Source organism: Glandiceps talaboti, chromosome 1, assembly GCF_964340395.1.
Source record: "Glandiceps talaboti chromosome 1, keGlaTala1.1, whole genome shotgun sequence".
NCBI classification, from domain to species: Eukaryota; Metazoa; Hemichordata; class Enteropneusta; family Spengelidae; genus Glandiceps; species Glandiceps talaboti.
Genome location: NC_135549.1, coordinates 8,742,410 through 8,765,650, shown reverse-complemented (window position 1 = coordinate 8,765,650; position 23,241 = coordinate 8,742,410). Strand labels below are relative to the sequence as shown.

Below are 23,241 nucleotides of genomic sequence, written 5' to 3'. Positions count from 1 at the left end.
AATAATATATATATATATATATACATGTATATATATATATACAAATGTGTGTCTGTCTGTGTCTGTCTGTCTGTCTGTCTGCCTGCCTGCCTGTCTGCATGTGTGTGTGTGTGTGTGTGTGTGTGTGTGTGTGTGTGTGTGTGTGTGTGTGTGTGTGTGTGTGTGTGTGTGTGTGTGTGTGTGTGTGTTAACTGAAATGATGGGTACAATGTAATGATGAATACAGAACCAATGTACTATAATTTGGTTGTTCCCAAAGTACATATCCACAATGTTACCATTTGTATTTATTTCCTCTATCAAAATACTGCGATTGGTGATTTGACATGAACCTCTTTTATTTCTCTTAGGTTATAGTTACAGTCTTGTTAACGGTTGAACTTATGAAAAGAAATGGAAAGAAATTGTTATCGCTACTAGCTACATATCATGAACATACCTTGCCATAAAGACACAGTTTTTCCTTTAGTATTCAAATTTACGTATTCTGTCGTTTCTTGTAATTTATTGAAATAAGCGATATTTTTTATTTGATTATTTGTCTAGCTGTCAACATCTGGACGTTGGAGAGATATAGTGGCACGCAAGCTTCGATCAAAGTAAACCAGGCCCTTGACTACGAGACGCTGAATTTGTACCGACTTCAGTTCCAAATCACCGATACAGATGGACTTTGTCGAACCACCTGGGTGACATTTAATATTTTTGACGAGAATGATCCTCCAACCATATTGAACAGTGACAATGACGTATACATCAACGAGAATACGGGAGCCAATCAGGAACTCTATACGTTGTGTCTGTATGACCAAGACGGTTCTACAGGTGATACAATGTCCTATTCATTCAGTAGTAGTCCAGGTGGTGGCTCATCACTTTTTAAAGTGTCACCTGCCACACTCAGTAGCGTTAACTGTGCGGCATATCCCGGCACAACGCATGCGGGAAAAGTTTTGACGGCAGCGAATTTGAATTTTGAAGTGGGTAGTGAATACGTGTTGACATTAACGGTCACTGATTCGGGTGGATCCACGAAAACTCACAGACTGACAGTCCACGTGAGGGATGTCAATGACGCTATTTTAATCACAGATACAACTCCAACGACACTGTAAGTATTATTTCATGTAAAAAAAACATTATTGAAATGTACGTTTTAAACATTCTAGTAATTTCATGAAGTATCCATGGACAAGTTGCCCACAGCGTATTTTTTAGAAATTGCTTCCACGCAACCGTCAGATGCCGATTCTCAGAGACCATACGTACTTCGTGGACCAATGGGTCGGTGTTGTTTCTGAAGGACAATGACGCTATTTCTTCGGTCTCTTATCGAGCCAAACAGTGTAAAGATTCTTGTACATGTAGAATAGTGCGTGTAGAACAAGAAGGGGGTGTGGATGGGGTATGGGTGTTTGACAATTTGGTGATTGAAATTCATTGTACACTTCATGCAGGCGTTACACTCTTTCTGAAGACGAGAATCCATTGACCGATCTATTTACTGTGCAGTACTTTGACGAAGATGGCGATATTCCAACATTCTCCTTGGCAACAGTGAACGGGTTGACACCATATAGTTTTGAAATAACCGATTCGGATAGTGGCACTGTAAGAACAACAGATCCTACTAACTTTGACTGGGATCGGGGTGAAAGGCAATATCTGTTGAGAATCCAAGTCACGTGAGTATTCAGGAGAGTTCTGATTGGTCGAAAGTTTATACGTCTCTGCTTGCACACAAGTAAGCTTCTTCGATTTTCTGTTACCAAAGATGATTGCTTTACTAGCCTTCTTTATTTTGACTTCGGTAGAAAAACTGTTTGAATGTTTTAATTGATTGCGATAGGTAAATATTTTCAATAAAAATCTTGCAAATAGGGTTATGACAAGACTTTGTATTTTGCCATAAATCATATAAATGTCCACCTTCTGTCTTTATACAGTGATGCGGGTCAGACCACTGCTACACAGACTTACACAGTGGCTATCACCGATGTCAATGAAACGCCAACTTTCATAAACTTCCCTAATGCAGCTGAAATTGACATTTACGAGAATACGCCTGTCTGGACAACCTACAATATACATCCTTCAACAAGTGGCACTGAGGTAGTGTATCAAGTGAGAGACGACGATAAGAACGATGATAACACGGTCGACACTTTATACTTTTCAATAATCAATAAAAACCCTTCCAACGCACCGTTTGATTTTGTGGCCAAAACGCAGGGCGTCGAATATCGTCAGGCAAACATCATCGTCACGGACGGCAGGGAGTTAAACTACGAAGATCTCATAACATATACGATGTCTGTTCGAGTATGTGACGGTCCAAACGCTGGTACAAGTTTATGTGCAGAGGAAGATCTCCAAGTGAATATCCTAGATGAAAATGAGATTCCAGAGATTACCAATGTACCGTCATCATTAACTATATATTTGGACGAAAATCAACCTCCGGATGAATTGATTTTTCTGTTCTTTTCTTATGACGTTGACACCCCCGGGGACACATTGAGATGGACGGTAACCAACCAATCGCCGGATAATGGTAATCGTCAGTTTTCAATCGATTCTTCTCAGGGGTCGCTTTACACATCTACGAACGTCGATTTAGACTTCGAGAGTGGCAACGTTCAGTACATTTTAACAGTCACATTGGATGACGGCACAACGGGTTGTAGTACACGAGTATTCCAGTGTTTGACGGCGACAACGTATTTTACAGTCAACATAGTCGACATTAACGAGTCGCCAACTTTTAGTAACCTTATTGATGTTGTTGACATTGATGAGGATGCTGGTGGAGGGGCTGTCATAACGACAGTGGCAGAGTCGGATCCAGATGAGGACGCTCTAACTTACGAAATCGTTGAGATGCACCCACCGAATAATCCATATGACAATCCATTTGAAATTGTAAGTTTGGATTCGGTAACGGCACGACTGAGTCTGAAAGCGGGTGCGGAGATTGACCACGAAAGGATTTCTGAATATGTATTGACTGTTATTGTTAAGGATGGAGATGGCATTGGTCGGTTAACGTCTACTGCAGAATTAACAGTGAAAATCAACGACGTAAACGAACCACCAGAATTTACTAACCTTCCTGCAACTTTAATGATTCCAGAAACGTTTCCTGGAAGCACTGATGTATTCGTCCTCCGTGCCATTGATGTGGACTTACCAGGGGATTCTCTTACTTACCAAATGCTCACGAGCGGTATTCCATTTCAAATGACATCAGGTACTGATGGCACTGTCTTCACTGTTGCTTCGCCAAACTTCGATTACGATTCAGGACTTCGAGAATATATCCTGAGATTTCGGGTCAGTGATAATTCAGCCGGAGGCGCGTTAACAGACGATGGGGTTTTGACTGTTAAAATTAGTCACGAGAATGACAACCCACCATCTTTCGGATCGTCAGTCTATACAGTCAGTGTAGATGAAGAGATACCGATTGGAACCCAAATTATCCAGGTCCAAGCAACTGATGACGATGTTGGTGACGTTATCACGTACGTCTTGTCTGGTAAGCATAGCTATAACGAATTGTAGATTACACTCTAATAAACCATGACAGTACTACGCAAGGGCAAATAAATCAGAATTTTCGCAAGGGGGTTCCATCTTCGGCAGTAAAAATTGAAGAATATGTTAATAGTAACCATAACAGCGTTCTAGACCATGTTAGTAAATTGCATTTAGTAAAATGTTGAATTTGGTTAACAATTTCAACCCTTTGTTGTAGGTGTAGGATCAGAGTTATTCCGTATTACAAATGATGGATACATCGAGAATTCAGTAGTTTTGGAGCGTGAATATGGCTGGGCAGACTCGTACTCTATTACCACGACTGCCATAGATACGTCACAACAAACCGATGTTGCTACGGTGAACATCAACGTTAATGATATCAACGACAACAAACCGAAGTGTAACCCAAACGTGTATCACAGGTTTAGTATGATAGTATTATGTTATGGAGGGGGTTTCCTTTTTAATAAGGTTATTTACTTTTGTAATAAAGCATAATCCACACAGTACAAGATATGTGGATTAATTCAACTAAGAACTCAGGGGATGAATACACGGGTAAAACGATCAAGTGTGAAATGGTCATGTTGACCCTATGCTCATTGGCATGCATGTAAAGTAATATGAAGGTGATTAAATGTGTGACTCGACTGGGGTTATGATAAAATTCTCTGATTCCGAGTACAAAATTTATAATTTACTAGTAAGTCTAAATCCTACCCATAGATCTATATCTGAAGACACAGCTACTACGTCATCCGTTATGCAAATGGAATGTACCGATACAGACCAAGGCACTAATGGAGAAATTGCATATGACTTTATTCTGGGCAATGTTGGGTCTAAATTCTCTATAGGTAGGTAATATTACAACAAGAATAAATACGATTGTGACGGTCATTGCATATTAGTTTCCGATCCATTTAGTATAATAATAGTATTTATTGTCTTAAGGCCACCGGCCAATATGACACAATACATAATGCAATTTTAACAATATAGAAATATGAACAGGATAAACAAAAAAAAGAAAGTAAACGTTCTATACACTCATTGAAACAATTTTACAGAAAATATTCTTTTCTCAAGTTAATGGCTTTAAACACAAATTTACCGAGATTTCGTAAAACTGTTTGTGACTCTGACCTCATTAATGTACAAAATTTATCTTCTGTAGGAAAAATATAGTAATACTGAGGTAAAAGATATCTCAAGTTCTGATACAGTGGACATACAAATATGACATGGTATTCATCCTCTATACCCTGTGTACAAATTTCACAGATTCTGTTATCAATGTCAACACCAGTATAAATACCCTCAAGATCCATTTAGTCCCTACAATGGTTACTATACTCCAATGAATTCAACGATGATGTGTCAATCAAGAAGCCGGCCAATATACATGTATCAGAATGCATTGATTTGTTATCATATAACGATGCATATATGCACCATGTAAACTGTGCTAATCAATGAAGGTTGAAAATAACGAATACTTCCCCATATTGTTGCAACGACGACTCTTTTGTCCGTGTTTTCAATATACTTTGTGGCTGTATTTCATGTATAATGACGTAGTGATCAAACCATAACAAACTTCCACAAATAAAATGTTTATAAAAACGAGTTTTTGCAATTGTAAACATTCAAACGTCTTGCCAAAGGAGAAATATTGATCCACGTTGGTGTTGGTGTTGCTATCGATTTCAATACACAAGAAAGCCGCTAGCTACAGATTATTGTACGAGTTATTACCATTTTCTTCTTCATGACATGTACGCAAACTCAGGAACGACAGACGGTTTGATCGAGTTGTCAAGGGCATTGGATATGGAATCGTTGGCGTCGTATGACTACAGGTACACGTTATTGGTCAGAGTCCAAGACAGGGCCAGTATTAATGATAGACTGACTACCACGGCAACTATTTATATTGATATTACTGGAAATAATGAAAACAGTCCTGTGTTTACAACCATGCCAACTAGCAACACTGTACAGATCTACGAGAACCAGGCCCTGGCAACCTATGTCACCGTTACCCAGGCGACAGACGCGGATGCTGGTCCACAGGGTTACGTCACTCATGAAATTGTTGACGGAGACGATGACCCCTCAAAATTTCGCATTGATGTCGTCAGTGGAGAAGTGACTTTGGTTCGTGAGTTGGATTATGAAGCAAGAAACATCTATGGGTTAACTATAGCTGCCGTAGATGGCGATGAATTCAGTCCGATGACCTCTAGCGCTACTCTGACGGTTTCTGTCCTGAATATCAATGATGAAATACCAACATTTGAAGAAACAGCTTACGAGACATCAATGGTCGAGACTACGTCTACAGGTGGGTTGCACGATAAAAAAAACTTCTTGAAAAGGGTGATAAAATGGCCATCAATAGTCACCCATGTAGTTGTTTTTCTATCAATTTTCTTGATTCTATTGATGACATGGTTTATACAGTATTGTCGATCTGATGGTATAAGAACAATGTGGTTTAAGTAAAGGAGTAATGTATTGTGGGAGATGAAGTTGGGACAGTATACCATTAAGTCTTCCGATTAATTCATGCATCACTCACTCATCGACCTGTGTAACTCTTAACATTTGTATAGACATAACTGTTTTCATGACGGTATCATTACTGGAGAAACTGTTAGAGGTATATAGTGACAATTTCAAGCACCAATTTTTCTTATATCTCATTCTCCATTCGTATACATGTTTAGACAACCAAGTTTACCCTCGTAATTTCATTGATTACAGGAACTACGTTGGTCACATTGAGTTGCACGGATGACGATACACTTCCTTCTGGTGTCACTTATTCCATCGTACAAGGAAACTCAGTTGGTAAATTTTCACTTAGTGCCAACACCAATACTGAAAAACCAGCCGTTGTTCTAGCTAATACTATAGATTACGACACAGAATCAAGCAGGTTTGTAACATTTTACGTAATACATAAATCATGCCTATTCATTCTTACAAGCCAGACTATAACTTTTCTACCGACACAACGAAAATTGAAAGGGGTGTCTGTTTAGCACCGCCATAACGAGGTAGGTGGTTTTGCGACAATGATGACTATCACGTGTTATAAATGTACTATTTTAAACCAAGAGTATTGGTAATCTGCCTACTCTGAAGCATTTGGTGGGGTGGGGGTTGGGGGTGTTAACATTACAGTTGTTATCACCCCTGGTATAGACCAGTAACAACACAGTGACCCTTTACACTTTCTGAACCCCTCGGGCAGCAGAACATTCCCTTAGAAGTACTCTTCACATTGTAAACGCTGTCCTGCGCAACGGTAGTTAAACTCTTCAGAAACAATTGACAGCGGTGTGGCTCGAACTAGCAACCACATATTCGATCCACCTATTGTGATGTAAGCTTCGAGTATGAGCATTATAAATATTTTTTTATTCCTGTCTACAGTTACTATTTGGTAGTACGTGCATTTGATAACGGGTCTCCAAGGTTGACTGGCAGCACCATAGTAGTCATACACGTAACAGGTGCCAATGAAGCAGATCCCGTGTTTGGAAGCCCAGTACCAGATCCTGTACAGGTAGGGCCCACCATAGATCACTATATTACGTGACCTCTGACATTGAATGGTTGCTAGGATATACCTCAGCCCACCAAATAACTGATGATATATCAAACTAGTGAAAATGATAGTGATCGAATTTTTATTCCTCGCAATTGTCTTTTCTTTTTCTACGTCCCCAGGCTGCATTTACTATTTTCGATCAATGAGTTGTGAGTTTTAATATTATTATGTTGTATTCGTTGCTTTTATCAGTGTGTGTTTTATTAAAAAGCATATTGATACAAATGTAATATTGTTATTTCTGTTTAGGTTTTTGAAGACACTGCACATGGAACTCATCTGTTCACTATCACTGCAAAAGACGCCGATCTTGGCGATGATGGCGTCCTAACGTATGAAATAACCGATGGCGATGACGACAACGCATTCTCAGTTGATTCAGAATCAGGATTTGTATCGTTGCATGGCAACCTTGATTACGACGCTATGGCAACAAACACATACTATGATCTTACATTTCAAGCCACTGATGGTGGCAACCCCGTAAGAACGGGAACAGCGGTTGTACAAGTTAACATTGTAGACGTGAATGATAATTATCCCGTCTGTTCAAGTGCTTCTTATTCGGACAGTAAAGATGAAACTATCAGTGACATAGACACCGTTGTGACGCTATCTTGTTCGGACGCTGACGGCTCTACAAACGGATATAATATCCTTACTTATGACATACTGTCAGGAAATACAGAGAACACTTTTGAAATAAGTTCGACGGGGTTAATCTCTTTAAGAAGTGGTAAAACTTTGGATTATGAATCTGAAAACAGAATATTTGAATTAGTCATTCTGGTCAGTGATTCGGCTCCCGTTACACCAAAAACATTAAGAATCCCCGTCACAGTCCACGTATCACCGATTAACGAACACAGTCCACAGTACAAGTCACCAGGGCCTTCCTATAATCTCCAATATTCTGAAGACACGGCTATTGGGGACCTGATTATTGCATTATTAGTGGACGACCAAGATGCATCTGACCATGAACATGGACAGTTCACTTTTGATATCACGCAACCGGCCAATCACCCATTCAGCATTGACCAGAATTCTGGTAAGTAAACCACATACTAGTATCATATCTGTGTTTAGAAGCTGTAATGTTGATATATACCAATAAGCTATGATATACATATTTTGAATGGGCAAATTTTAAAATAGCTGAAAATCTTTGCACTCGAAAAAATAAAAGAGAAAAATCGTTTATATTATACCAGCCTTCCTGGAATCGAATAAGGAATTATTACATTGTACTACATGTAATATCATATGATGGATTTTCAGAGAAATTTGCAAAGGGAAACTCCAAACAACAACAACAACAACAACAACAACAACAACAACAACAACAACAACAACAACAACAACAACATCGATAACAAACACCAAAAATAGTGAGAATGTGTAACAATTACATTTACATTACTTGTATAAGGTTACAAATCTGTGCCTTTGTCGATGCTTATCGTTTTCTTGCTTTGACTTTGTAAGTTTTAGATGTAGTTTTGGTTTGACAACACTTTGTTATATTATTACATCAATAAGTTTGTATGTATTAAATTCTGAAGTATTTCAAGAAATACTGCATTTGACATAAAACCTAAAGCTTCCTGTTCTTTCCTCTCCTACAGGGGAAGTACGACTGTCACAAACACTAGACTATGAAAGTCAGGACAACTACGACCTTCGCATTGTAGTGAAAGACGGTGGTTCACTTGCAAATACAGCCTCCGTTAGTATCACTGTTTCGGACGCCAATGACCATAGCCCTACCTGTGTCGTGACGTCATATGGTACGTCACTAGCGGAGGACACTTCAGTAGGTACGACAGTTGTTGATATTGACTGTAGCGATGGTGACAGTGTTGCTTATGGATACGGTGTTTTGACCTATGACATTATACAAAGTCCTAAAGAGAAATTTTCCATTTCTAATGGTGAGCTTGTTCTTGCTGAAAACTTGGATTACGAAACAGACACTGAACATTCCATCATTGTCACTGTCTCAGATCAAGGGTTAATACCATTATCAATTACAGTTCCAATTTCTGTACAAGTTACACCGATTAATGAAGCTACGCCGACCTTTCCATCTACATACACAACACTTTTGGCCGAAGATGCCGGGGTTGGTACATCAGTTGGTGTAGTATATGCTGTTGATACAGATTCTCCCTCCCATGCACATGGCATTATACGTTACTCTATCACCCCTGGTGACGCTAACCACCATTTCCAGATAGATCCTAACAATGGACTTGTAACCACCTCCGCTACTTTGGATCGCGAAGATACTGCGTCGTTTTCCCTGAGGATTCGCGCCGAAGACGGAGGTGACCCAGCGAAGAGCGATGAAACAATGCTAACAGTTACTATAACCGATGTGAACGACAACCCACCTGTGTGCAGCAGTGTGTCGTTTGTCTTGAACATCGAAGAAACGACAGCAGTGAGCACAACCTTGGCAACGTTCGACTGTAGTGACTTAGATGCAAGTTATGGTGTATTATCGTATGCCATATCTTCAGGCAATTCGCAATATTTCACCATCGTCGGAAATGAGATGAGATTGTCTGATGGTCTTGATTTTGAAAGTAAGTCATTCCAAGTCTTACGTATAGTGCTCGATATAAACTAATAATCAGTAAACTCGTATAAACTCGTATGTTGATTTCAAGCAAGAAAACCAGTATTTCGAAAAACGGTTTATACATTATATTGTTTAGGTAAAGTGCATTTTCACCTGAACTATTAAAATTCGAAGTAAAGTTAATTTCAGTCCATAATTTCACCGTGAAATATGGCCAGTATTGCTGTGTTGTTAAAATGAACTCTTTCCCCCCCAAATAGTTGATACAGTTCACTATCTGAGCGTGATCGTCAATGACAATGGTCCAGACCCACTCTCTGTACTTATACCAGTAACTGTCAACGTTGTGCCTGTCAACGAATTTTCTCCTGTGTTTAGCGCCGCCAGCGACATATCGGTGTCTGTACCCGAGGATACTCCGAAAGGTAAAATATCTACAGTCTCCGTGTTTGAAATATTTATCTTATTTTGAACTAAGCTTGTCATTGAGTAAGAAGAAATGCGAAAGATATCGAATTTAAAATACGGTACTCCTAAACGAATGGATAATATATATTTCGGATTCAGCTGAGTTCACATAAGTCATTATACGTCAACCAACGAAGGATGGTTACGTCACAATTCAGCAACTTATAGTCTTAACTAGCATACGCCTGTCTTGACATGAGTTCCGCGTCCGCATAACCTTTTTTAAAATGACATTCAAGTGAATCAAATAGGATAGATCGCTCATAAACTGTTATTTAGTGGTAATATGGTATTTACAATGGCAAAAACAAATATTTCTTTTAAATCTGCTCACAGGCATGGTCATGGCAATACCCATCGCAAGTGACGGAGACTCAAGTAATAATGCACATGGACACATCTCTTATATTTTTGCATCTGGAAACGAGGCTGGCGATTTTCTAATTGATCCAATCTCAGCTGAGATAATGCTAGTCTCCGACTTAGACAGAGAAACCCTTTCGCAGTATACTCTCCAGGTGAAAGCTACTGATGGTGTCCTTGATGGAGCAGGGACCCCTAATGAAGCATTTCGGAACGTGATTGTGACAGTTACTGATGTGAATGACAATGCACCAGTTTGTGACTCGCATTATTTTGACCTTTCATTGGATGAGGTCACTACAGTTTCAACAAACTTCCTAACAGTCACGTGTACTGATAATGAAGATGACGCCACCAATGATAATAATGTCATCAGATATGAAATGAATTCGGACGGTAATGACGACACCACGTTTGCCATTGATACGATATCTGGGCAAATAACCTTAGAGAATCCATTAGAATATGATTCGGAGACAGTACCAAAATCTTACTCGCTAGAAGTTTTCGCCACCGATCAGGGATCCCCCAAATTAACGGCAACAGTGATGCTTAGCATTGACGTCACACCTAGCAACGAACACTCCCCAAGCTTCATCCAGTCAGTGTACGATATTGATGTCTACGAAGATACGGAGTCTGGAACGTCACTCTTACAGGTGTCTGCGACTGATGCCGATTATGGAGACGACGGTCTCGTCAAGTACACCATGCCTACCCACGGTATGTTTCACCTGCAATCTGATACAGGTTGGCTAGTTTTAATAAGTCAGCTTGATTATGATGATGTCAGTAGTCGTACACATAACCTTATCCTGACTGCAGTTGACCAACCAACAAACCCAACAAACACACTACGTGCTGACGTCACTGTAATCATCAATGTCCTTGACGTCAATGACAATGATCCACTACCAAGTCCATCACGATATACTGTCACGTACAGCGAGAATATCCCACCCAATACCAACATTGAACAATTAATAGTAACAGATCTAGATGATGGACAGAATGGTATGGATGGCGTCTCATACACAATCGTTGATGGGAATACCGACGAAGCTTTTGCAATCGATAATACTGGTCGGATAGAAAATGTGAAATCACTTGATTGGGAGGTGACACAGGACTATTCGTTGGTTATCGAAATCAAAGATGGTGGTAGCCCTCAACGGTCATCTTTGGCATTGGTTGGTGTGACTGTGACACCGTATAATGAGTTTACGCCAGTGTTCAGCGAAAATGAGTACAGTTTTAGTCTGCCAGAAAACACTATTCCTGGTACAACAGTTTTTCAAGTCCATTCATATGATGAAGATCTTGGACCAGATTTGAATTTTGAAGGAATTGTATATAGTATTGTTAGCAGTGCTGATTTCAGTATAGATACTTTTACAGGAGAGATTTCTGTTACTTGTAACTTGGACAGGGAAAGTACCCCAATTTACTCACTGGTTGTCAGAGCCGTTGATAATGGCCATTTAACTAAGAAGACAGCCACGGTTACTCTAGCAATTTCTGTAACAGACTTCAACGATAATACTCCGATTTGTAACCCGTCAGTGTACCACGAATCGATTTCTGAGAGCACACCTGCTTCGTCTTCTATTGTTCAAATCAGTTGTACTGATGCCGATGAAGGGAGCAATGCTGTCTTATCATATGAATTAGTTGACGGACTTGCTTCGGATCATCCGTTTGAAGTTGAGTCCACTGGGAAAGTTATCACTCGGGACGCCAACTATTTGAACTATGAAAGTACAAACATGTTTGAACTCAGTGTGTACGTGACTGATGGTGGAGATAATCCACTAACAACCATCGCTACCGTCTTTGTCGAAATCGAACCTTACAATGACCATGCTCCACGCTTTACCAGCAGCGCCTGGTACGATGCCGAAGTATCGGAGGATGCCGATATAGGAATAAACGTCACACAAGTGGTTGCAGTGGACGCAGATGTAGGCAGTGATGGAGAAATCGTCTATGTGATAGTCGGTGGCAATGATGACGGGAAATTCCACATTGATCCAGCGGATGGATGGATTAAAGTCAGAGATGAACTTGACCGTGAATCTGTACCAACTTACAGGTGAGCTTTACTTTTTTTAGAAGACATATATGTAACTATTGTTATATCTGTCAATCATAATATTTTCCGCTTCAATGTACTCCGATTGGGAACAGTGGTCCAATAGCGAAAAACACACCAATCCGTCATGTAAATGAAGAACAAGTTGGTTGTAATATGCTTAACTTCAATGTCTCAGCTAGAACGGATGAGGGCACTGTAACTAAGAGCAAATACATGTAACACCTTTCAATATCATCGTGATGTGTGATTGGTTCGGCTCTACGTATCCACAATTACTATCTGGATGGGGAATCAAGAATTTACTTTAAAGATAATTTAAGATTGAAATATGTGTAACTGTACACTTCTATCCCTTGTAGGTTGATAATAGAAGCACATGACCACGGAGTAAATGGTGGACAGTTGACTGGAACAGCAACTGTAGCGATCACAGTAACTGACATCAACGACAACGCCCCCTCGTGTTCTCCATCCCTGTATACGACATCCGTTGCTGAAAATAGTCTCATGTCTACCAATATCGTCCAACTGTCATGCACGTGAGTTTCCTTCTGTATTCGAATATTACACGGACACAAAGAGGAGTGGACTGAATGGTTTACCTGATAACAAACATGTGCGAAGGAGCTCTAAATGTGATTTGGTGTCAGTCCTTTGAATGGTTTACGTAGAAGTATGCTGGTGAAGACTCAATTAAAAAATACAATTTTATGTCTTTCATTGACATTATTTCATTTGTATTTGATTACAGAGATGCTGATGATGGTAATAATGCATTTCTGTTGTATGAAATCGAGCCAACCACAGACCCAGATGAACACTTCTTTATTGACAATACCGGACTTATAACCGTCCACTATGGACTAGACTACGAAACGCAAACCAAACACGTCCTAAGTGTTAAAGGTACAGTATTACAATTCTTAATAGAAAAGAATGCACATCTGTGCATGTAGTTTCTTTTCGTGTTGCTGATCCATTTAGCATAGCGACTTGTAATAGATTACATTCTTTGAAATTACTAACACCAGCTTATGTTCATGGGTTAACCGTTTGAGTTTGACAAGATAAAGAGAAAATTAAGGTTAACGACTATTTTCTAACTAGACTCGAATGAAAATCATATTATGGGTTATATTTCTTTCAAGCCGGTATAAGCAACCATTCGTTTTACAGAGTCTAGTCTTCATTTGTACATTTTGCTCAGAGAATTGTTTTGGTGTTACTGTCTTAAGAAAGTGGTGTAGAGAGCTTCTTGATACACGACAAGTCTTTTGGCTGTTGTACATTGGAAGTCGTTAATCTTGTTTGTGTATTTAGTTTCCGACGCTGGGACCGTCAGCCTGATCACCACCATCGCAGTAATCATCGAAATTATTGGAGTAAATGAATATGGTCCAGAATTTGATTTACCAACATACACTGTCTACGTAGATGAAAGTGTACCTGCTACGTCATCAATTGCTGTCTTGTCGGCAACTGACTACGACAAAGAAGACGGTAAGTGCTTTTGAGATGTTAGTCTACGACCAACAAATAGTGATCTGTGATGCGATGCATAAGCTTAATCATTTTTACACTTAAATTTTCGTAATCAAATGTGAAATCTGGGGAGTGGGGAGTATTAAACTGTAATTTAGAACAAATTATCCAAGCATTTGCACATTGATGAAACTGCATGAAAGATAACTTGGCGTAAGTATTGGTCGTCCCGCAAAAATGCACGTCATTGAAATATCATGTACTAAAACAATTATCACAGTGGCGACTGACGAGTACATTCCACATATCTGAACATTTTCTGCATTATTTTAAACTCGTTTGAAGAAGTGTTTATGTTATTCTACTTATGGAAAACTTTAACGAATCATTTACATTGTAATCATGACTAGTGAGAGTAACAGGAGTTCTGTACCACTATTCTTGGGTAAACTAAATGAGTGCTTCAATGACATGAATTTTGGTCTGTCAAGAAATTATCATAGAGATAAAGAAGTCTTGAAAACAACCCTATAGAGTGGGTTTTATACCCACTTCAAGGCACAAATGGACACGAACGAATTTCTATGGATTTCATAAAATGTTTATTATTCTTTTTGTTTTATATTCGTAGATATTGGTGAACCGTTAGGGATGGAAAGTGGTGATATTACTGATGCTCAGCTCACGGCTTCGTCATTCTACGACTCTAATCACACGCCACAGAGGGCGCGATTGTACCAACCCAGTGAAGGTTCCTTTGCTGGTGCTTGGGCCACGGCTGTGAACGATAACAACCAATGGATAAAGGTTGACTTGGGTCGACAGCGAGAAATTACTGGCTTTGTAACTCAAGGACGCGAAGATGCTGACCAATGGGTTACCCAGTATAAGATATCGTACAGTGATGATAACTCGAACTGGGTCTACTACAAAGATGACAGTGGCAACGATTGGGTAAGGAAGATTTTACTTATTTCACAGCGCAAAGTATATATACTGCAACAAGAAAAAAAACGCTTGATGTGTGGTAAAACCGCCAATGCCTCATCTAGATCTAGCCATTCGAACATGTGTCAAAGTCCTTCATAGCAACTACACCGGTCCTTCATAGCAACCTGGGCGTAATTTCAAAATTTCCCCAATGCAGGCGACGAATAAACTGTTTGCGAGAAATTACAACATGGTGAAAAAGCCGACTATATTAGCTAAAAATTGGATATACATGTACATTTAGTTCGTCTTTATCTTACGTGGTGTCTTTATTTGATCTTGTTTATACTACAATGTAATTTCGTTTATCTTCTAGGTGTTTGATGGTAACACTGATCGATATACCACAGTACCCAACATGATTGACGAACATTTCTTAGCTCGTTACGTCAGAATTTATCCTGTTGGTTATTATGGCCATACAAGTATGAGAATGGAAATTTATGGAATCAAAGAAGAAAGTGAGCAAAATCCCTTTGCCTGTTTGTTTGTTTCCATGTTGCCATGACAACACCAGACAATATGTTAAGGGAAGTAGAGATAATGCCTGCTTTCCGTCATATGCTATGCTAGAAGTCTACGATGTGTCTAGTTTTTTCATATTATGATGGTGTGTTTTCACGACCGAAAATTGCAGGCCTATTCTTGTATGACTTATGTATATCACATACTAAAACTGTGCTATTTTGCATTCCACATTTAAAGCTCTGAATTCTTGAATCGTTCTGTTTTGCAGGTCAGTTAATTTATACAATTCTTACTGGTAACGCAGAGGAGAAGTTTTACTTGCATATGCAATCAGGAGAAGTTCGAACAAGTGGACCACTAGACCGCGAAGACACTGCTTTATATGAACTAGAGATACTAGTAATGGACAGAGGAATCCCAGAACGAACAGGAACATCTACTTTGTTCGTGAATCTAAACGATGTAAATGACAATGAACCTGTTTGTACACCGATGGTTTACACTGCTATGGTGACAGAGAATAGTCCACGCGATACGATGGTACTTGATCAGATCACATGTAACGATAGGGATATTGATGTCAACGCTTTGCTTCAGTACACCATTATTGATGGAAACGCCGACAGTTTATTCTACATAGAACCCAACTCTGGATATCTCTATGTGGACAGTCCTCCTGATTTTGAAAACCAAGTTTATCTTCATTTAGTTGTCAATGTGGCCGATTCAGGGGTTCCATCTTTGAATACCTACGTGAATATATCTGTAGAAATAATAGGAGTTAATGAGTTCGCGCCACAGTTCTCGCAGACGGACTATCCAGTAAGTCTTAATGAAAACGACGACATTGGTTTAGAGTTCCTACAGGTTGTGGCCAGTGATAGCGACCGTAGTGGACACGAGGACGGTCGATATAGTTATGCTATTATCGATGGAAATGGCGAGGGCAAATTTAGCATCGGAGCCCTGTCCGGAATTCTTGAATTAAAGAAGAAACTGGATAGAGAAACTACTGCTGGGTACTTGTTGGTTGTCAGAGTAACTGACGAGGGTGGATTGTACAATGATTCTACAGTAACTATCACGGTCGATGACCATAATGACAATGAACCCGTGTTTGACACTCGAATTCATGAAGTTGTCGTGTCTGAAAGTGCTCACATTGGTACAATGGTATTAAAATTTGGATGCAGTGACCGAGATGAAAACATGAATGCCCAGCTTAGCTACGAGCTCACCGGTGGCGATGAGAACGACAACTTTCAAGTTACATCATCCAGAGAAATAGAGGTTAAAAATAGTTTAGACTACGAGACAATGCGCGAGTTTGTGATCACCCTGACAGCAAGGGATGCGGGAGCTGATCCGTTGTCATCAAACGCATCGGTTGTAGTACATATAGAACCAGTGAACGAACATGCTCCGATATTTACCGCTATGTCGTCGTCAACTGTCATTTGGCGAGAAGACACCACACTTGGCACTGTCATCAAACAAGTCATGGCAACAGACTCTGATTGGAGCGGCCAAGTTCATGGCATACCGAGGTACTCAATCGTCTCTGGCAACATCGGTAATAGGTTTGATGTCCAAGAAGCGTCAGGCAACGTTATCCTGATTGCACCATTAGATAGAGAGAACACGGACACGTATAGTCTAGTTATCAGAGCTTCGGATAATCTCGAAGGAGACACCCCCGTTCTTACGGACGATGTGACGTTCTCAGTTTCTGTAAGTGATGCAAATGACAATTATCCACTATTTGACCCCGAAGTTTATTCGGTCAGTGTTCTTGAAGGAGCGGCTTATGGTACAGTCGTTGTGCCCATCACATCAACGGATGCCGATGCCGCAGGATCTAACTCTAATCATCAGTACACTATAGCTGACGGTAACTCCAATGGTGAATTCTATATATCGGGAGCTACACTAAGAATAAGTGCTGTTGGTTTAGACAGAGAAAGAAGTACAAACTACAAATTGCTAGTACGAGCTGAAGACTTCGGTTCCCCGAGATTATCATCCACGGCGACGGTATTTGTCGAAGTCTTATCGGAAAACGACAACCCTCCAACCTTTAATATTGGCCTTTCTACAGTAGAAATCTACGAAAATGTCGCACTTGGATCAAAGGTTTTCGATGCGAACGCAACTGATGCAGACGTTGGTACACATAATTCCTTCGAATACTTTATCACAGACGGGAACGATCAGTTTTATTCCGAGACGTTTTTGATTGGCAAAACGTCTGGAATCGTAAGAATTGGAGCGCCTCTAGACAGAGAGAGGCAAGAAAACTACACTCTAGAAATAACAGCTAGAGATTCAGATAGCTTGTTTGCGACGAAAACTTTGAGAGTGACTGTTCTGGACAAAAACGACAACACTCCTCAAATGACAAAACAGGTATATACAGCAACAATACGGGAGGATATCGCCATAGCGACCAGTGTGCTTACTGTCATGGCAACTGATGAAGATTCGGGCGAAAACTCCAGGATTGCGTATACAATATTCGGTCAAGATGTCAATTTTGTAACCATTGGCATTCACAGTGGTCAGATTTACACACAAAATGAGATTGACTATGAACAGAAAAAAATCCTTTCATTTTTCGTGAGAGCGACAGATTATGGCGATCCACAGCTCTCATCAATTGCATCCAATATCCAGATATTTGTCACCGATACCAATGACAACGCCCCAGTATTCAGTCCGAAGGTTTACTATGCATCAATCGGAGAGGAGGTGCCCAGGATCACATCTATAATGCCAGTATTTGCATATGATGTCGATGAGGGGAATGGCGGTTTAGTGAGTTACAGTCGTATTGGCGGTGATCCTCTTAACCAGTTTGCTGTTGTTCCTTTCAATGGATGGTTATTTACTCTGTCGACTCTGGACCGTGAAACAACAGATTACTACGAATTGGTGATACAGGCGACAGACAACACTTCACCGTTTCTAACTGACCAGGCCATTGTGTATGTAACCATCGAAGACTACAACGATAATGCACCTGTCTTTGCTCACGACATTTTCTATGCAACCATACACGAAAACGTGGCGAACGGAACCCATATTATTGCAATTTCTGCCAGTGATGCTGATATAGATGAAAACGCTGAAATTTCATTTTACATTATTGAGGGTGATGACGATGAATCTTTCTATTTAGATCCGAACACTGGTGACATCTCCACCATTAAAGATTTAGACCGAGAAACAACACCAACGTTTAATTTGACTATCGCGGCATGTGACGGTGGAATACCGACTTTAAACTCGACTGCATTTGTATTTATCCAGTTAAGAGACTTGAATGACAACTTTGCTATTTTTGACCAATCGTTTTACCATTTCGAAGTTAACGAAGATATCGTGGTCGGCACCCTTCTTGGAAATATCACTGCGCATGACACTGATAACGGAACGAACTCTGAATTACGATATCGCATCATTGGAGGAAACGAACTTGACCACTACGTCATTGATGACGTCACAGGTGACTTCAAATCAAACATGTTGTTAGACAGAGAGACTATGGAGGAATACAACCTTACCGTAGAGGTTTACGACTTGGGCAACATTCGTTTACGTAACAATGTTACAGTGACGGTCACACTATTGGACGTGAACGATAATAACCCTAATTTTGACCTTGCACTGTACGAATTTGTTATTGCCGAAAATCTAGCGGTAAACTCACTTGTGTTCAACCTTAGTGCCACAGATGCAGATATAAATGACAACGCTAGACTACGTTACAAATTTCATTCGTTTACAGCGTTACAAAACTATCTTAAAATCGACAGAGACACTGGTGTAGTTTCTGTTAATATACCTTGTGACAGAGAAACCGAAGATTACTTTGAAATACTGGCCAACGTCAGGGATTATGGTTCACCTTCCAGGCTGTATCGTTGGATTACCATTTACGTGAGTAAACTGTTATTTTTTTATATATGTTTTTCACATACTGTGAATGGCCACTCTTGGATGAAAATACCACACATTCGTCAAGTCGTATTTACTTTGAATACTTTTAAACCATGGCCTCATTTTATATGTATATGTATATGTATATGTATATGTGTATGTGTATGTGTATGTGTATGTGTATGTGTATGTGTATGTATATGTATATGTATATATATATATATATATATATATATATATGTAATAAATGCCGTCCGGGTAAATACACGCCGACGTAGGAGGCGTGTATTGCCAGGATGGCATTTATCTTGTACCCCGGCAAATAAGTCAATGGTGTCATATTCTTCCCAGGACAAAATCCATACACCTAATGTTTATGTTTTGATTTTCGACAAGACACCCTGACGCCAACGTGACTTCCAATCGAAGCTGACACGTGTCAACAAACTGAATACACGCCTGTGTCAACATTCAGTGTCACACACGTTACTATATCGCTATGTTGCAGACAAAAATAGCAATTACATCCCAATGTACAGTGTATTTCATACCACTATGTATTTGCTTGATATTATTATGTAGGACATTCATATTACAAACTACTCAATACAATCACACCCATCATGTGTATGACTAGTGATATGAAATTTAATCGCCACTGATAAAACAAAACATGGCTACTGACATCAAAAATACAACTTTCAGCAAAATTGTTTATCTGTGTCTAGCGTAAAGAAACAGCATATTAATTACATGCAAATGAAATACACCATTCAAACTTTTGAAATGTTGTGTATTACGAAGCAATAGTAGTACCGTCTACCTCTCGCAAGTTGTAGTAAAATACACCATTCAAACTACAGTGCAATATCGTCCACAATTATTGTGACTTTTTTGTCCATTCCGTCTTCATCCCTCTCCTCGGCCCAACTATTCCAAACTTGCATGGTGAGCTAGTATTTTTTTCTGTGTATTTTTCAGTACACTTGTCTCCAGTTTCTGATCTATGTCCTCAAATGTCATAACAGCAAACCGTCGCTTTCTCCCTGCCATTATACGTCTACCTTGCAAGTACAAGTTGTAGTATGTGTATTTTGTTCACCTTCTAAATACACTCTGAAGTAATGTTTATTATTACGAAAATAGTGTTCAACTTGTGAACGGACGTCTTATCTGTTCAGTCACAGTCAGGGGTCATGTTTTTGTTATGATTGTCTGCGTCTAATCACTCTTCCCTGGATGGCATTAATTGGATCTCATACACAGCAAATACACTCCCGCCACCGACATTTGATAAATTTGCTACTCTGCTGATACACCGGTCTTCACGTTTTCCCTGATTGGTCAATAGCCCTCATTTGTAACTGTCAGTCGAAATTTAACGCCCAGCCGGAGTACAAATATATATATATATATATATATATATATATATATATATATATATATATATATATATATATATATATATATATATATATATATATATATATATATATATATATATTTGTGTGTATGTATGTGTGATGATTTTAGGAACTACGTTATTGTTAACCCAATGATATGTATACCAGTACTGAGTTATTAGTAGCCTTGTCACTGGCGTATTGATATATTAGAAGTTTCATGTGCTTTTTTCCGAACTATGGCGGACTGTAAAAAGTTGAAGTGTTTAGTTCTAAGACGAAACCTCGCCGTGTTTTGTGTAAACCGTGTGCTTTGGTATGAAAGTATCACATTATGTGTGTCTGACTGTCTCTCTGTGTGTATATGCGTGTGTGTTGTAGTTTTGGCCTAGCGTACGGCATCTATACATACAATGACTTGATTATTCAAAGATGGTAGAATATTTGAATTATGGTTAGCATTGTATTCCATAACTTTTATTGAATGCACAAAGATGATCATTCTTGTTCTGTGATTCCATTCAAATTTTATCACTATTACAGGTGAACATCTCTGATGTAAATGACAACACTCCCGTGTTAAATCCGTCATTCTATTCTGTGGAGTTACGTCATGACAGTTCGTCTTTAGATACACTAACAACTGTGTCTGCGTATGACAACGACATTGATACCAATGCCGAACTAAGTTTTTATCTAACACAACCTTCTGACGTTTTCGAAGTGGATCTCAAGACTGGTGATGTACGAAAAAGCAATTCGGAAAGTTTACAACTTGATGCGAAGTATTTGTCGTATGTTGCTGTAAAGGATGCAGGTATGTGGATTATTTTGCAAAGTGGGAAAGTCTTCACTCTTTGAGCAAATACTTTCTGGTGGACCGTTGAGCAAGAAAGGGGGGAGGTGAGGAAATAAACTTCGGATTGAGTCATGACTCATGACCATCACGGCACACACACATACACACACACACACACACACACACACACACACATACATATAAACACACACAGGCACACACACACACACACACACGTATACGTATATATATATATATATATATATATATATATATATATATATATATATATATATATATATATATATATATATATATATATATATATATATATATATATATACGTATACGCATGTGGGGGTGTGATAGTATTTGACATGTCTTGTATTTTTCATCCTATAGGCACACCACATTTGACGTCGGACGAGGGCGTAGTGCGTATTGACACCTTTAACCCGAACATCTTAGTTGACATCCACTTGGCGATGACTTTGGAGGAGTTTTACCTTGTACGCGAACTTTTTATTTCTAAACTCTCGATCGTTTTCCCTCCTGGACGTGTCGGCATATCAGAAGTAAATGAACAGACCACAGGAATTCAGAGTAATAAACGAAGATTGTTGTCAGGGTAAGTGTTGATATAGACAAACTGCCCTCGTGGCGATGGAGTGATATAGGGAGCATTTTGGATCTTTCCTTAACCAATGCATCTCATTACTTTAGCATTCACTGGCAATATACCTACTCGTTAGCTGAATCTGTAATAAACACTGTCATCAACAAAAATAACAATATTCGCGGTCATACATATAAAGTAACCTTTTTGTAGTAAATGTTTTTAATTGTATTGACATTAGTAAGAAATTTTCTTTAATCTGAGATTTTTCACCTTGACTGAAGTATTGCACTTACAACAAAGTTATATATTGAAGTGTTCCATTGAAATATCAACATATTTCGGTATACAGTTCATTGTGTCGCATACATCCGGATCTCAGCTGACTTGTATGTTTTAAGTGTGTGTGAATCAAAAACAAATGAAAACAGACAAGATTGAGTTCACATTTCTACTGGTAAATTTAATCTCTGGGTATAACTAGAAAACATGCTATGATTGAGATACAATTGACGTTGGAAAATAACAAACAAATCTTACATCATGGCCATGTTTCATATAGATTATTGATTAAGATATTATATTTTATTATATATATATATATATATATATATATATATATGTTACACCCAATCTGTGAATTCATGAAATGGGTAGGTAACTTTGCCCAGTTCATGAAATAGTCAATCGTGTTGCCCAGGTTATGAAGTGGGTATGGTAAGATATGCCCAGTACATGAAATGAGCATCTTTTGTAGGACACACACAAAATAGAATAAGAATCAAACAACTTTATTATCATGTATTTACAAACTCATCACTTCACAATTCTTATGTTATTATAATTCAGTGTAGCTTGTGTTTTTC

General features: G+C 39.1%; 1 protein-coding gene across 1 annotated transcript; it reads left to right on the top strand.

Moving 5' to 3' along the window:
* Window positions 1–5,319: 5,319 nt before the first annotated feature.
* Window positions 5,320–22,391, top strand: LOC144443136 (protocadherin Fat 4-like). Its single transcript, XM_078132539.1, has 15 exons — window positions 5,320–5,890; window positions 6,313–6,487; window positions 6,988–7,120; window positions 7,415–8,216; window positions 8,794–9,756; window positions 10,013–10,177; window positions 10,557–12,675; window positions 13,038–13,217; window positions 13,430–13,584; window positions 13,999–14,178; window positions 14,792–15,114; window positions 15,467–15,611; window positions 15,887–19,557; window positions 21,504–21,777; window positions 22,162–22,391. The coding sequence occupies exons 1-15, from the start codon at window positions 5,320–5,322 to the stop codon at window positions 22,389–22,391; spliced, it is 10,086 nt and encodes a 3,361-aa protein (XP_077988665.1).
* Window positions 22,392–23,241: the final 850 nt, after the last annotated feature.